This window comes from Perca flavescens, chromosome 5, assembly GCF_004354835.1.
Source record: "Perca flavescens isolate YP-PL-M2 chromosome 5, PFLA_1.0, whole genome shotgun sequence".
NCBI classification, from domain to species: domain Eukaryota; kingdom Metazoa; phylum Chordata; class Actinopteri; order Perciformes; family Percidae; genus Perca; species Perca flavescens.
The window spans coordinates 8,232,469-8,246,892 of NC_041335.1; the positions used below are offsets into that span (position 1 = coordinate 8,232,469).

Consider the following 14,424-nt stretch of genomic DNA (forward strand, 5'->3'; position numbering starts at 1 on the left):
CTGAAAAAACAACTTTGCCTCTTTACTGCCTAATGCTCCACTATGTTCACCAGATAGTCTCTAACTGTATCAGTCTGCTGTTTGGTGCTGAGCAGGTAGTGTACAGTGGGTTTCCAGAGCATTTCATATTTGCTGAAAAGCACTGCCTGCTGCTGCTGGTCTGTAAAACCAAAAACAATGAGCTGTAAGAGAAGTTGAGAACTGCAGGGAACTGCAGTGGGGTGATAAGTCTCTGTGGGTTGGCCAGTGCATGTGACTGCTTGTTGATCCATTGTTTAACTTAAACAAATGGTAGTAGTGGTAGTTTTCTGCATAGGTACACATAAAGATATCAGTGTTTAGAAAAACTACACTGACACACAACAAGTAAACAGATTACAGAAACGTTCTACTCACCAAATTAAAGGCTTGGGCTCTCATCAGTCTATATGCAGGGTAGTCCATTTTCTGAGTTAAACGCACACCTTTCTGCAATCTGTAAACACGTTTTTAAAAAGTGACCCACTTGCAGATTGTGAATCAGAAATCAAGAGGTATACAGTACTTAATTGCTGATGTTTTTGCATTTTGAATTGATTGGCATGCACTGCTGTCTAGGTTTTACAACAATATGAATCTGCAATACCAAGTTAGTGGAGCAACACTTCAATTATGATACAGAATTTATTTTTGATTGAAGTAGAGCACAAACAATTGGAGGCTAAATTAATTAGTTGATTGACAGGATATTAAATTTGATAATTGATTAATTGTTTTAAGCAAAAATGCCAAGAATGTTTTGGTTCCAGCGGCTCAAATATGAATATTGACTAGTTTCCTTAGTCTTCTATGATAGTACACAGAATGTCTTTGTTTTAGACTGCTGTACAGACAAAACGAGCAACTTGAAGACATCTCCTTGGGATCTAGGAAATTATAACAGGTATGTTTCTGACATTTTATAAACCAAGCAATCGATTTAATCGAGAAAGGCAGATTAATCAGTAATGAAAACATTGTCAGTTTCAGCCCTAAATTGAAGATGCCCATTGTTTCTATCAATATTCAACATGTATTTTATAATCTCAATGCCTCAAGTCATAATACTGAATGGAAAACTAAATCTATAAAATCAAATCTTTATTGTCAAATCCTAAAAGGGAGACTCCTAAAAGAGAGTTGCATGCAGTAGTGTAGAAAGGGAGGAATACATATTTTACCTGACCCAACAGGCCCCTGCTATGACCAAAGCCAGCGAACCTGCCACGATGAAGACACTGCTCATGACTGAGAAGAAATACAAACACACAGTAAGAAGGAGAGCACGCCATGTAGATCTGTTGGCATCAGAGGAAGACATGATCTCTGACTCAAAGCTCGTGTTTGAAGCAGAATGTAGAGCTCAAAGAAGAGCTGCAGAAAAGTGTCTTTGTGTCGGTTATGGCCTGCAGGAATCAACAGTGAAAACAGCATTGATAACAGTAATAGAGTGAGGCAGAACTAATTGACACAGTACCATACCAGTTCTGTTCTGACCTTTGAATGCCTGTTGACGTCAAGATGGATGATGGACCATTTTTATTTCCACGGTTGAAAATGAGGGGAGTTCAAGTTGATTACTTGCTGCTGCCTTGGTTGATAACATCCTGGTATTTCCCAAGAATCTTCGATAAAATCTACTTCAAATTGCAAAAATGCTCACATGGCTCCCTTCTTCTCTAGGTGAGATAGGGCAGTGTGGAAAGTGTGCTATGGTGTCTTCCATTGATAGTTTGGGATGGTAGGCACACTGTAATTGGTTCACTGTGCTGGGTAGTGAGGAGCAGATGTTATCTATGACTAGTTGTTTGTAATATTTCATAGTTCTTAAACCCTCCCACGTGTCTGGGGTTGCCCTACAGCAATTGTAGATCCACTTTCTTTCCGTAGTCCCTTGTTGCCTCCTTTACTGCTCTTCTTACATCGTAGGCTGCTGCTTTAAAATTGTCCATGTTTCCAGACTGCAGTCTTAATTTGTTCTAATTCTAATTATTATAACATATTTCTCCCATATGTTATAAAAGCTCTTTATTCTAATAAACCAGAAACCGCCTTTTTGTTACTTGCACAGCTTGGCACTAATGGTCTTCACAGGTCCCTTAAGTTCTGAGGAATGGAGAGCTGACCCAGGACCCCAATCCAAATTATACTCGCCGGTCTGTGTCAATATGTCTAATAACCAAATGGATCTGAATGGATCCAAACTCAGTATCAGCTATGAAGCAGTATGTTATAATGACTGCGCAAGAAAATATTTTAGGTAATCTTAGACGACAATTACTTTTTGGAATTTGATTGACAGATAGTACATTTGTTAAACTTGTTAGATTCTGTCAATCTATAACCCAGCTGGCCGCAGAAGGTTTCATTGTTATTGCAGTGGGTTAAAGGAGGAATTTCAATATTGTAGCTCTTTTTGTCTGCAGTTGCTTGTTAATTGATCTAATGGGGTGTCTTCAGGTCGACCATAGGGTAGGTTTCAGATCTGGTCCAACATTTTGGACCCATGCAAACCTTAACTTAACAATTTAACCTATTCCTTTTTTGGGTAAAGCCAACTCGGCATCTGAGACAGCTTTATCATTGGCGAGTTGTGTTTTCATGGATTGTAGGTCAGCTCTGATTGCAGACAGGTCATACCCTAGTGCCGCTCGGAGTTCGGTTTAAAAAATCTCCGCAATGTCTTGTCTCAGACATGCTAGCAGTTGTAACTTCAAGGGCTCTGTGTAGTTAGCTAGAATGTTTGGGCCGGGTGATGTCGTGCCGCGGGGCGGAGACAAAGTACTGTAGGGGAGGGCAACACCTGCGGGGTAGGCCTCGGCTGCTGGACTGTAGCATGAGCTTTGGGGTTTCTTCCAGACATTATAACTCTTCTAAACTAAATTCTAGCTAGGATGGAATTGACTTGGGTATCTATTTTGAAAGACTTTTTTTTTCCAAATAAATTGCAAATGACATAAATAAATAAGTTTTAATCAAAATCTGAGGGAGCCTCTAAACACACATCCCACTCTATTGGTTGCTCAGAAACGTCCCCCATTGTTGCATATTAATCTTGTATTGTATTCTGTATTGTGCGTATAGTACTTTTAGTACAAAGAACTTTTAATGTCTTCAAATTTCTTATTGTCTTACTGTGTTTAGATTTAATGTGTCCTTGCTGCAAAACTAATTTCCTCTTGTGGGACAATAAATGTCAACTTCACTGAAATCAAGCATTCTTCTAAAATAGATTAAAACACTTCATTCAACAAATCATTCAGATTTTTGCTGGGCTACTGTGTTGTCCTCTACTAATATTTTTGTCGTGTTTTTTATAAATGTGTTACCTTAATATATACAGTACAGGCCAAAAGTTTGGACACACCTTCTCATTCAATGCGTTTTCTTTATTTTCATGACTATTTACATTGTAGATTCTCACTGAAGGCATCAAAACGATGAATGAACACATATGGAATTATGTACTTAACAAAAAAGTGTGAAATAACTGAAAACATGTCTTATATTTTAGATTCTTCAAAGTAGCCACCCTTTGGTTTTTTTGGTAACTCTGCAAACCCTTGGTGTTCTCTCAATGAGCTTCATGAGGTAGTCACCTGAAATGGTTTTCACTTCACAGGTGTGCTTTGTCAGGGTTAATTAGTGGAATTTTTTCCCTTATTAATAAAAAAGGAAAGAGTCGCTACTTTGAAGAATCTTAAAATATAAGATGTGTTTTCAGTTATTTCACACTTTTTTGTTAAGTACATAATTCCATATGTGTTCATTCATAGTTTTGATGCCTTCAGTGAGAATCTACAATGTAAATAGTCATGAAAATAAAAAAGAAACTCATTGAATGAGAAGGTGTGTCCAAACTTTTGGCCTGTACTGTATATATATCCATTAAACTAAATCTTACCACAGCACTCTAATACTACTTCAAGCTCAAGAAGTACAATTAAAAAAGAGAAATTACGTCATGGCTAAATAACAGAAAAGACTTACTGATGAAGACATAGTCATTAGAAGGGTAGGGGAGAATGATGGGATCGCTGAGCAGAGCAGGAGTGTGGTTTGTGGTGGTGGTGGGTGGAGCCACGCTGGTGAACAAAGCGCTCTGGCTCATGGGCTGCTCTGTGGCAGATGCTCTATGGGCGTGGCCGGGCTCACCGAGCTGCTTTGATTTAGGTTTAGAGATGTCTTGGGAAGGTGGAGCTAAGGAATAAAACATTTTTAGTCGTTATGTCAGCAGGAATGTAGGGGTAAATATGAATATGAGTCTAATACTGGCCTATCCAGTACCTGGCAGCCTGGACTCAGTTCTCTGTTCACTGATGATGGCAGAGAGGAAGTCAATCTCCTCATCCAGCTCAGGATAAGTGCTCACCTTACCTGGAGGAACATAAATTCAGAATCCGTTGCTGACTTTAACAAAAGACTAATTTATACAAAAGTGGTCAATCCAAACACTATTATTATTCCAACCCTCAAAAGAGGTAAAAGTGCATAGGGAAAATAGTGGTGGAAAAAGTATTCAGATGCTTCACTTAAACATACAATATGTAACTTTCTGCCGCTAGGAGTCTCTCAATGCAAACAATGGATTGTTAACACAGACTTTTGATGATGTTGGGAAGTTGCGTCGAGTTATGGGAGTTCTAGTTTTTAATTGTTTTGTATTGTTGATTAGAATCTCTTCACGGACGAGTGTACCCATTCAAGTTTATTCACGTTACGTTTATTCATGTCATTCTAATGAAATAGCTGCATTTTCCCCAACATAATTACGTTTTTCTTGATTCCATCTGTATTGGTAGCTGACCAGTTAGCTAGTGAGCCAGCAAGCTAACATTAGCCAGCAGCTAAAACCACACTACGCTGAGAGACGTGGGGATTTCCGGGGGAATCTCCGGGTCGCGGTATTACGAATCCCACTATGGCCACGCCAAGACCCGCCCTTCAATAGCGTTCACACACTACTATTGGCCAGGCGTCCATGCTTACATGTACAGGTCCTATCCCCTGACCAATCCCCTAACCCTAACCTTAACCACTCGAGGTGAAATGCCCAACCCCAACCAATCGAGCTGCTTTGTAGGTCGGGTCTTGGCGTGGCTATAGTAGGATTCGTAATTTTGCCTCCGGGATGGCGAGGACATTCGAAGGCTGTTGTGCAGGAGCAGAACATTGCCAAGCTGCCCGGAATGATCTCCCCCATTCATTTTGGTGCTTAACCCACCTTTTGTTGGGTTGATTTAACTAACTGTAAGGACAGCTAAACGCGAAGGGGGGCATTAAACTGCCGTTAGCGTCGTAAGCACCCGGCACTGGAGTTAAGTGCTGGCCGGGTACGGATTGCTGTAATGATAGTGGCTGGCTGTTGGCTGGCTAGGGGCTAACGGTAACTAGCTATTGCTACATGTCCCGGGGCTGTTGTCAGCTCCCCTCCCGAATGAAGTTTCTTTGCGCCGGGGGACTGAGGCAGACAGACTGGGGTGTGCTAGATGGCTAAATTAGCATTAGATTAGTTGTCTATATAGGGTCATGTAAACGTTACTGGTGAACTCATTTGTGGGTTAGCCCAGTGCTGCTTTTATCCATGGTCAAAACAATCATACTAATAACTTTATGAGCGTGTTGAACGATGTTGTAACCCTATAATGTTATCCACCAAGCATTAGCATTAACGTTAGTTACTTGTCAACCAGCACATTGTAGAAATGTTAAGCTGGATCGATATTGATATGTATCAATAAATAAGATCTCTGCTGTATTACTGTGTTGCAAAGTGGCATGTAATTAATCACAAAATGATGCCCTGATGAAAAGCAGTATTACAGTTACGAGTATTTTTTTCTGTGACATTGTATGATTTACAATTACTTTCGAACGTACTGTATCATCTGGGTGCCAGTGTTTTGATGGAAGTTACGAGTATAGAGGGTGAAAGGTTATACAACGCCAGTGACAGGCAACTAAAGGAAACGTCCCATGTCAGAAATAAAATAACAGATTTCTCTGGGTTTGGCATTTGGTGGAAACATTTGGGATAGTGCAACTCAAAAAAATTATATAACATAGGTACGGTCGTTTTTAGACATTTTAATGCAGAAATGTTACATATTGTACCTTTAAATAAAAGTACTAATACCACACTGTACAAATTGTCTGTTACAAGTAAAAGTCCTGGATTGGAAGTGCAGGGCTCCACACTAACTTTTTGCCTTGGTTGCACTGGTGTGCCTAACTTTTTTTATTTAGGTGCACCAGCACAAAATTTGGTGCACCCAAATTTTTCCTCGCATCGCCGTAACGCTGAATGGCGATACACGATATATAGCTCTGTATTTTTTTACAAAGTGGGCTAAATGTTCAGTTTTAAGTCAAAGCCACTTTTCACAAGCTCTTTTATTAAAACAGATTGTGATTGAAATAAAATGCAAAGACAGGGTTTCCTTTACCAGTTTGAAAATATACAGCTGCAACACATGTAAATGAAAGTTATCTAAAATAAATAGCCTAGGATATATTAAAAAAAATATATTATATGCCTAGGATATATAAAAAAAAAAAATATATATATATTTTTTATATATATATATATATATATATTTTATATATATATATATATATATATATATATATATATATATATATATATATATATATATATATACAGTGGTAGTAATTAAACCTAAACATCTCATGTAAGTCAAAACTGCCTGCGAGCTTCTCCTGTACTATACGGTAATTCCTCTACTATGCAACAGTAAGTCACTTGGTTATGACACAATCGTTAGCTTATTTTTACAAAAACGTCTGCTACGGAGCCATAACGTGAGGTACAAGGTAATGAAGCCTTTTATACATTGTCGTGTTTCTTTGGAACTAAACAACGGACAAATAGAGTCTTCAAACATTTCTGATGTAAATTTATTCGCAGTCAAGTGACGTAAAAAAAAAATGGCGGTCAGCGGAATGCTAACAGGAGGTGATGGCCAGTTAGCAACAAAATGGCGCCATGATGGATTGAGTTCTGAAGCGAAGCTTACCCCCTTGCATATCCCCGACGCATTTCCTGGTTCTCCGTCTCCGTAAACAACATGATATCAAAGAGATAGTTAACGTTTACTGCCCCAGATTTCCCACCGTGGTCACATATATATGACTCTAGAGTCGCTACTCGCTGCGGAGATAATCGCCGTCACTCTCTCACTTCTCCCTTGCTCACAAGCTCCCCACACACACACATACGGCGACTCGACACACACACATCACACATGCACACACCAGCGCACCAGTATAACCATCAGGCCACTTGTATGCTACGGAGAAAGCTCTGCGTGGAGCCTGCGGCAGCAAAAAAACACAGCTGGCTAAACTATTTAAAAATGCTGTCTCTGGATAGCAATGCAGTGATCAGTGACGCTTCTTTCCGACCAATCAGCTGCCTGCAGGGTTTCACGTTACCTTCTCGGCTCGCCTCAGCTCGCTTGGAACCTTGACTGAGCAGGTACTAAAAAAAGTATCTGTTAGCAGGTACCAGGTACTTTTTTTCGTAATGGAAAACCAAAAAAGGCGAGTAGAGTCGAGGCGAGTAGGTACCATGTAATGGAAAAGCACCAATAGACAGTATATAATGGACCAATAGACCCCGTTGCTCTGGACGGAGACCAGTGAAGGCTATTAGAAGCACTTTTCCGGTGATCACTTGCTTTACTGCGCAGCCTCCAACTGACAGAGACAACGTAAATGTGACGTGAGCAACGTGTCTGAAAGTTGTAAGTCTTCTGGTAGCTGTGACAAGAGAAATCTCAATCATTTCCAATCTTACAGAGACGGAGAGTGTAGGTATATGTAAGGAGATAACATAAGCACAGGATAATTATTGCTAACTAACATGCAAGTTAACATTAGTAATTTAAACTTAACAGCTAATGTAAGTCGAAACAGCCTGCGAGCTTCTTCTGTACTGTACGGTAATTCCTCTACTGTGCGACAGTAAGTCACTTGGTTATGACACAATCGTTAGCTTATTTTTACAAAAACGTCTGCTATCGAGCTATAACGTGAGGTACAAGGTAATGGAGCCATTTATACATTGTCGTGTTTCTTTATAAATAAACAATGGACAAATAGAGTCTTTAAACGCTTCAGATGTAAAGTTATTCGCAGTCAAGTGACGTACAAAAAAATGGTGATGGCCAGCTTTACTGCGCAGCCTCCAACTGAGAGAATGTGACGTGAGCAACGTGTCTGAAAGTTAGAAGTCTTCTGGTAGCTGTGCCAAGAGAAATCTCAATCATTCCCAATCTTAGAGATACGGAGAGTGTAGGTGGATGTAAGGAGATAACATGGGCACAGGCTAATTATAGCTAACTAACATGCTAGTTAACATTAGTTAGGTGCACTGGTGCGACCTAGGAAAAATCTTAGTCGCACCCTTACAAATTTTGGTCGCATTTGCGACAATAGGCAAATCATTTCAGCTGGACTTGTAGGCTGTATTGTTTGGTAGTTTATAATAAAACAACAGATTTTATAAACTACATGTGTTTTGTGTGCTGCAAAAATCTTAATTTGTAAAGTAACCAGTAACTAAAGCTGTCGGATTAATGTAGTGGAGTAAAAAGTGCAATATTTCTCTCTGAAATGTAGTGGAGTAGAAGCAGAAAGTGGCATGAAAAGAAAAGAAAGAAAAGAAGTACAAGTACCTCAAATTTGTACTTAAGTACAATACTTGAGTAAATGTACTTAGTTACATTCCACCACTGAAAAATAGGACGATCCAGACAAAAAAACTAAAACAACTACAACAACAAAAAGATGTGTTGCTTGTGAAGGTTGTAAATGAGGTCACTTATAGTAGACAAGCATCTACTCAAGTTATTAACCAAACACCAACAAACCAGTATGTAAATGGTTACTCCAGCGATTCCACAAAGTTTTTTTTTTTTTTTTTTGGGGCTTTTCCCTTTAATATATAGTGACAGTGGATAGACTGGAAAGGGGGAGAGAGATGGGGGACGACACGCAGCAAAGCGCAGCAGGTCGGATTCAAACCCGTGCCGCTGCAGGACTCAGCCAAAATGGGGTGAACGCTCTTACGGGGTGAGCTAGAGGCCGCCCCACGATTCCACAAAGTTGGGAGACTTGTTGAGAGACACATTAATCCCCCCAAAAAAATACTGGTACTGATATTAGCCTTCAAAAACCTATATTGGTCAAAATCTTGCATTTGGTGTAAAATAATAACTTAAAGAAGAACTCCAGTGATTTAACAATGCACTTCCACAAAATTGAAATCACAAGAGACAGATAGAAAATCTAAGCAGTAGAGACTGAGATATCATGACTTTCAGTCCCTAGTTTGGGTCAAACTTCCAAAAAAGGCTTCCGTTTCCCTTATTATGTATGCTCTATGTTGTTTTGTAATTTAGACTATAATGAACAATGCAGAGATTTCTTGCTACCACCTACCTTTAATGGAGTGAGGAGCACGCCTCCTCTTGACCACACAGCGGCCATGGGAGTTCTCCACCAGAGGGCGCAGGCAGGGTCCGCAGTGTGAGCTGCCGGGCTGGCAGAAGTCCCGTCCTGCCCGGGCACAGTCTAAACTCCGAGGGCACAGATGAGATCCTGTGAAGGAAGCAATGAGCCAGAATTATTTACGGGGGGTTGGGTGCACGATCACAGAAGGCTCAACAGTTTTGTTGTCACTACTTAGAATTGGGGGAGACAAACTACGTACAATAACTTTAAACTACTCATATTTTCTATTTTTAAATAACATTCAACAGTCTGAAATCTTAATTTTACATAAAAACAAAAATTACAGTTTTGGAAAATTTAATACAATTTTCAAAAAAAAAATGTATTGACATTTTAAAAGGAATAGTTTAACATTTTGGGGAATGCTGTGCTTTACTTTCTTACAGATAGATGAGAAGATTGGTACTACTTTCATGTCTAGGAGTGCAGTGTTTCCTCTATGTTGATTTGACCGTGGTGGCCCCCCCACGGCAACATTTCTGCCCCCTACGGTATCAGAAATAGGGCTGCATTGTTAGAGTGCATGTTGGAGAATAGCGCGTCACTCGGCAGAAAAAAGGAGAAAGGAAAAAGAGACGCTGTCCAGATGATAAGCCAGTTGAGATCGTGTGTACGTCCTTTAGAACTGTAAGTCGTATAACTTAATTTGTCAGTTCATTTTAGCCTGGTCTTGAAAATTTAAATTAAGTTAACTGGTGATTATCGTTGTTTGTATTCTTCACCTGCTAGCTAAATTCCACGTGGCTGTTGATTCGATAGTGATAGCTGAACGCCCTTGCTCACGTTTGTATTTTAGGTGCTTTATTTACATGCTGAAGTAGTTACACTGCATTAAGATAATGTAATTAATAGTTGGTTTATTGTTATTTGCTACAGAATGCTTAGCCAATTTGTCAAGATCAAAGTTGGCCTATATAGTAACTAAAAAAATACAGTTCAATCACAACTGAAAATATGCCTCATTGTGTGTGTGAACAGAGGTGAATAAATATATTTGTTTGTATTGCAGTGAAGTGTCAGTTACATTTCATTGATGGGGGGGTGTTCGGACCTGTATATCCAGTATATCCCTGTATACTGTGGAATGGTATAAAGAACATGGTATTTCACAACAGAAGTGTTGGAGGATTAACTTTTGTTTTATGGATCCAATTTTTTACTTTGTAGCTTTCAGTTTCAACTGCTATGAGTGGACTCAATGGTAATTATTGTCATGTTGATGCAGACAAAAACCCATGGTTTCATAGGTCATATAAACGTGACAGCCGGGCCGGATTAACAGATATACCTGTAAAAACGTAAACCCAGTGCGCTACAGCTGTAGTACAGCCATGGAAGCAAATCATTTCAACATTTGTGTACTCATATTGACTTATATAGCTGGAGTACCCGAGTTGGTTACTCGCAAAATAAATGAGACACAGCAAGTAAAGTGATCCCTACTGGTCCTGGCTAATGCCACAATGCTAACATGCCACAACGTTAACACGCCACAACGCTAACATGCCACAAGGCTAATATGCCACAATGCTAACATGCCACAACTGCTAATGTTAGCTAACGTTACCGGAGGACCAGGCAAGCGGGCCATGGCTGTTTACAATGTGTAGCCTGATCAGTGGCCGTAGCAGACAACGGTGAGTTATTTTTTCTTATAACTCTTAGTATAGCCAGCATCTAACGTTAGCTACCCCGCTGTGCTGTGGACTAATGTCTGGCTATGTGAGACAAGTGTCTAGCACCAGTGATGTGGATCCTGTGATCTCAACCTGGCAACCTCCGTGAACTCTGGGGAGGAGGGGGTGGGGGAGACGACTCTCTCCAGTATTTTGAATTTGGACTGCAGTAACTATTTTAAACGCTAGCTGTCAGGATTACATCTTGCACCTTTAAGGTTACAGATGATAGCCAAGCTTTATTACAAGGAATCTCAAGAAAAAAAGTCAGCCTTTGGCAGCAACTAGCACCTGTCATATGACAGCCAGATTATTATTATCATTAAATATAATGGTAATTTTACAATTACCTTCAATCAGCAATCATCAGAGAGCAACCAACCAGGATTATATTATCTTCTCATCCTCGTAACATCACTTAAATACTTTGATGTATACAATTAATTAAAGCAAAAAATACTGTTCCTGTCAGTTTCAAAAGGTGAATGAAATAGGGTTGGGTTTATCCTTCATTATACACCTACAATACTCTCACTGAGTCATTGCTGTTCGTGCTTTCCCAAAGGGAGTATCTATTGCATCCATTTACTTCTCACGGTGTTTTCTTAGTTACCAGAAGACATCTGAGCCCAACAGCAGAGACGAATAAAGCTGTGCTGTGGCTGGGGAAGATAGTTAGATCCAGCTATCAATATTAACCCCTTTAGCTTTCTTGTCAGAAATGCTCTTGTCTCCGCTACAGGAACGTAGACACAGGTTGCCTTGGCGACTGTCATGGCAACGAAGGAGGTGTGACATCATCAGTGGATGAGTCACTGCACAGAGGCACAAGTCAAGGATAAAAGGTTTGTTTCAGGCTGGTGTGTAAAGTAGAAAAAGATGGATGTGTCATGTATGTTTATGCGCTTTATGTATTACAATGTCATTACAAGGCATTAGAAATAGTTATAAATGCTGTGATGCTGTGCATTGGAGATTTGTTGCACAAATTTCTATGTTGTAGCATCTGTCCCTATTCAAATAAACATGAAATGAAATTAAGAGACATATTAATATCTTATAAATCAAGTTTTATTCATACTTTTACTTACAATATCTATAATTTCTTTATGTTCTACAGTTCCAAAAAACATTGACTTTGGGTTTCTATCCACATGGTCCTTCTCAGAATTCTCAGTATTTCTTCCCTGTGCTTTTGTTATCTTTAGCCAGTTTAGGGCCCACATTAACAAAAAAATTGTTAAATCTATCAACCACATCATTCATATTTGTGTCCTGTCATTGCCCATGAAATGTTCTGGATAATTTAAATTTGTCTTTTCTAATAAGTTTATTTACTGTATTCCATATTCCTTTCACATTATTTTTGTTATTCTCTAGGATTGTATTATAATAACAATATAATTTGTTTTTATATTTCTTATACTTTAACTCTGCTTCCTTCCGTCTGTATTTTATAAAATTTCTATAAAGAGTATTCTTTTTTTTACAGGCATTTTGAAGTCCCTTGGACATCCAGTTTTTTGTTGTTGTTGAATATTTCCTTTTATTGCCATCTTGTTTTAGTGGACAGTTTTTATTGTATGAAGTTTTAAATATATCTATACCTGGGTAGCTCACCTGATAGAGTGTGCGCCCATATACAGAGGCTCAATCCTCGACGCAGTAGCCGTGGGTTTGATTCCAACCTGTGGCCCTTTGCTGCATGTCTTTCCCCTTTCATGTCTAAGCTGTCTTGTCACAAATAAAGGCCTAAAATGCAACAAAAAAGAATCTCTATCTATCTATCTATCTATCTATCTATCTATCTATCTATCTATCTTAGAATAAGTTATTAAAATTGGAAGGAAGTGAGCGAGGCATCAATACAGCATCTATTGATGTCAGCTTCCTCGCTCACTTCCTTCCAATTTAAATGTATTAACTCATTTCTAAATGCAGATATAGATTCCTAGGTTCTTACTCTCCTGTATTTAATCTGTGAAGACCCCTCCCAATGCATTCCCTTTTCCTACCATAGTTACATTCATGAGTCGCAAAGATTGGCAGGTGGTCACTTATATCAGTAATTAATATTTCACTTACAGCGTTGCTTTCCATATTGTTGACATACATCTGAGTGGCAACATGAGTGGTTATTCTGGATGGTTTTGTGATTGTTGGAAAAAAAAAAAGACTCAAACTATACAAAGATTCAATAATATATTTTGTCAATTTGTGTTTGTTGGGATTGAACAAATCTATGTTAAAAGCCCCACAGATGTAGTTGACTTTAGGCTTTACTTTGTTTAACATTCTTTCCATATTTCAACGTTGGATCCTGGTTTCCTATACACACAACTGAATGTGACATTCTTAATTTTTCCCATGCATAATTAAATCGAGATACACTCTAGGGTTGCACGATATTGACAAAATGTGATATTGCGATATTGATTATGAATACTGCGATATCGATATTAATTTCGATATTTTTAAACATGTAAAATTACAAAAGTTACAAGAAAGCACATCAAAATAGATTCATAACAAATTAAACAAGTTTTCTTACAATACAAGGTTTATTTCAACTAACAACAATGAATAAATAAATAAAAACCATGTCTACAGAACAGGACATGTTTTACTGGTTGTACAGTATAAAATAAATAAATAAATAAAGAGAACAAGACTACGAACGCCAATAATATTTAGATTAGGACAATGCACATTAATCAACATTTCTGTAAATGCGCCAGTGTTAGCCAGTCAGCTAATTTTCAACTGTAGTCCTAGTTGCAGGATGTCTTTATGGTGGGAAGAAGCAATAAGCCATGTTTCTTATACGACTATAATAATTAAAAGTTTATTGAACTGCCCCAAATATTTCTTTATAATCTGAATATTTGAATACAGACATCTGCTGTTAAAATGGATGAAAGATATTCCGTACTTATGTTCACTATTATTGATGAACTGTTGCTTTGTGTAATAGCCACAGTCAGTATTTATGTTATTGTAAAAGTTAAATTCAGGTTCAGTCTGGCATACTTTTGTCAGCGTCAGAACATCCAGTATAATGAAAAATGTTAATGCTTCAAACAATGGAAGAGTAAAATAATATGAAAAAAGGAGCTTCATGTTCAGATTCCTCCTCCTTATGTCTTAATTAGAGCCTATAGAAATATCAGGAAAAAGAAGAAATTTGTGTCAA

At 38.6% G+C, this 14,424-nt stretch overlaps 1 protein-coding gene across 2 annotated transcripts in view; it reads right to left on the reverse strand.

Annotated features, from left to right (window-relative positions):
• The window catches only part of npdc1b (neural proliferation, differentiation and control, 1b), a 30,629-nt gene that overhangs the window by 7,441 nt on the left and 8,764 nt on the right, over nt 1–14,424 (reverse strand). The window contains exons 2-6 of one of the 2 annotated variants that reach the window (XM_028577175.1): nt 9,484–9,642; nt 4,306–4,395; nt 4,009–4,218; nt 1,200–1,266; nt 397–475 (exon numbers count right to left, since the gene is read on the reverse strand). In XM_028577175.1, coding sequence (XP_028432976.1) covers nt 397–475; nt 1,200–1,266; nt 4,009–4,218; nt 4,306–4,395; nt 9,484–9,642 — 605 coding nt within the window. The remainder of the gene's footprint in view (nt 1–396; nt 476–1,199; nt 1,267–4,008; nt 4,219–4,305; nt 4,396–9,483; nt 9,643–14,424) is intronic. The other variant, XM_028577176.1, reaches the window with a different exon arrangement.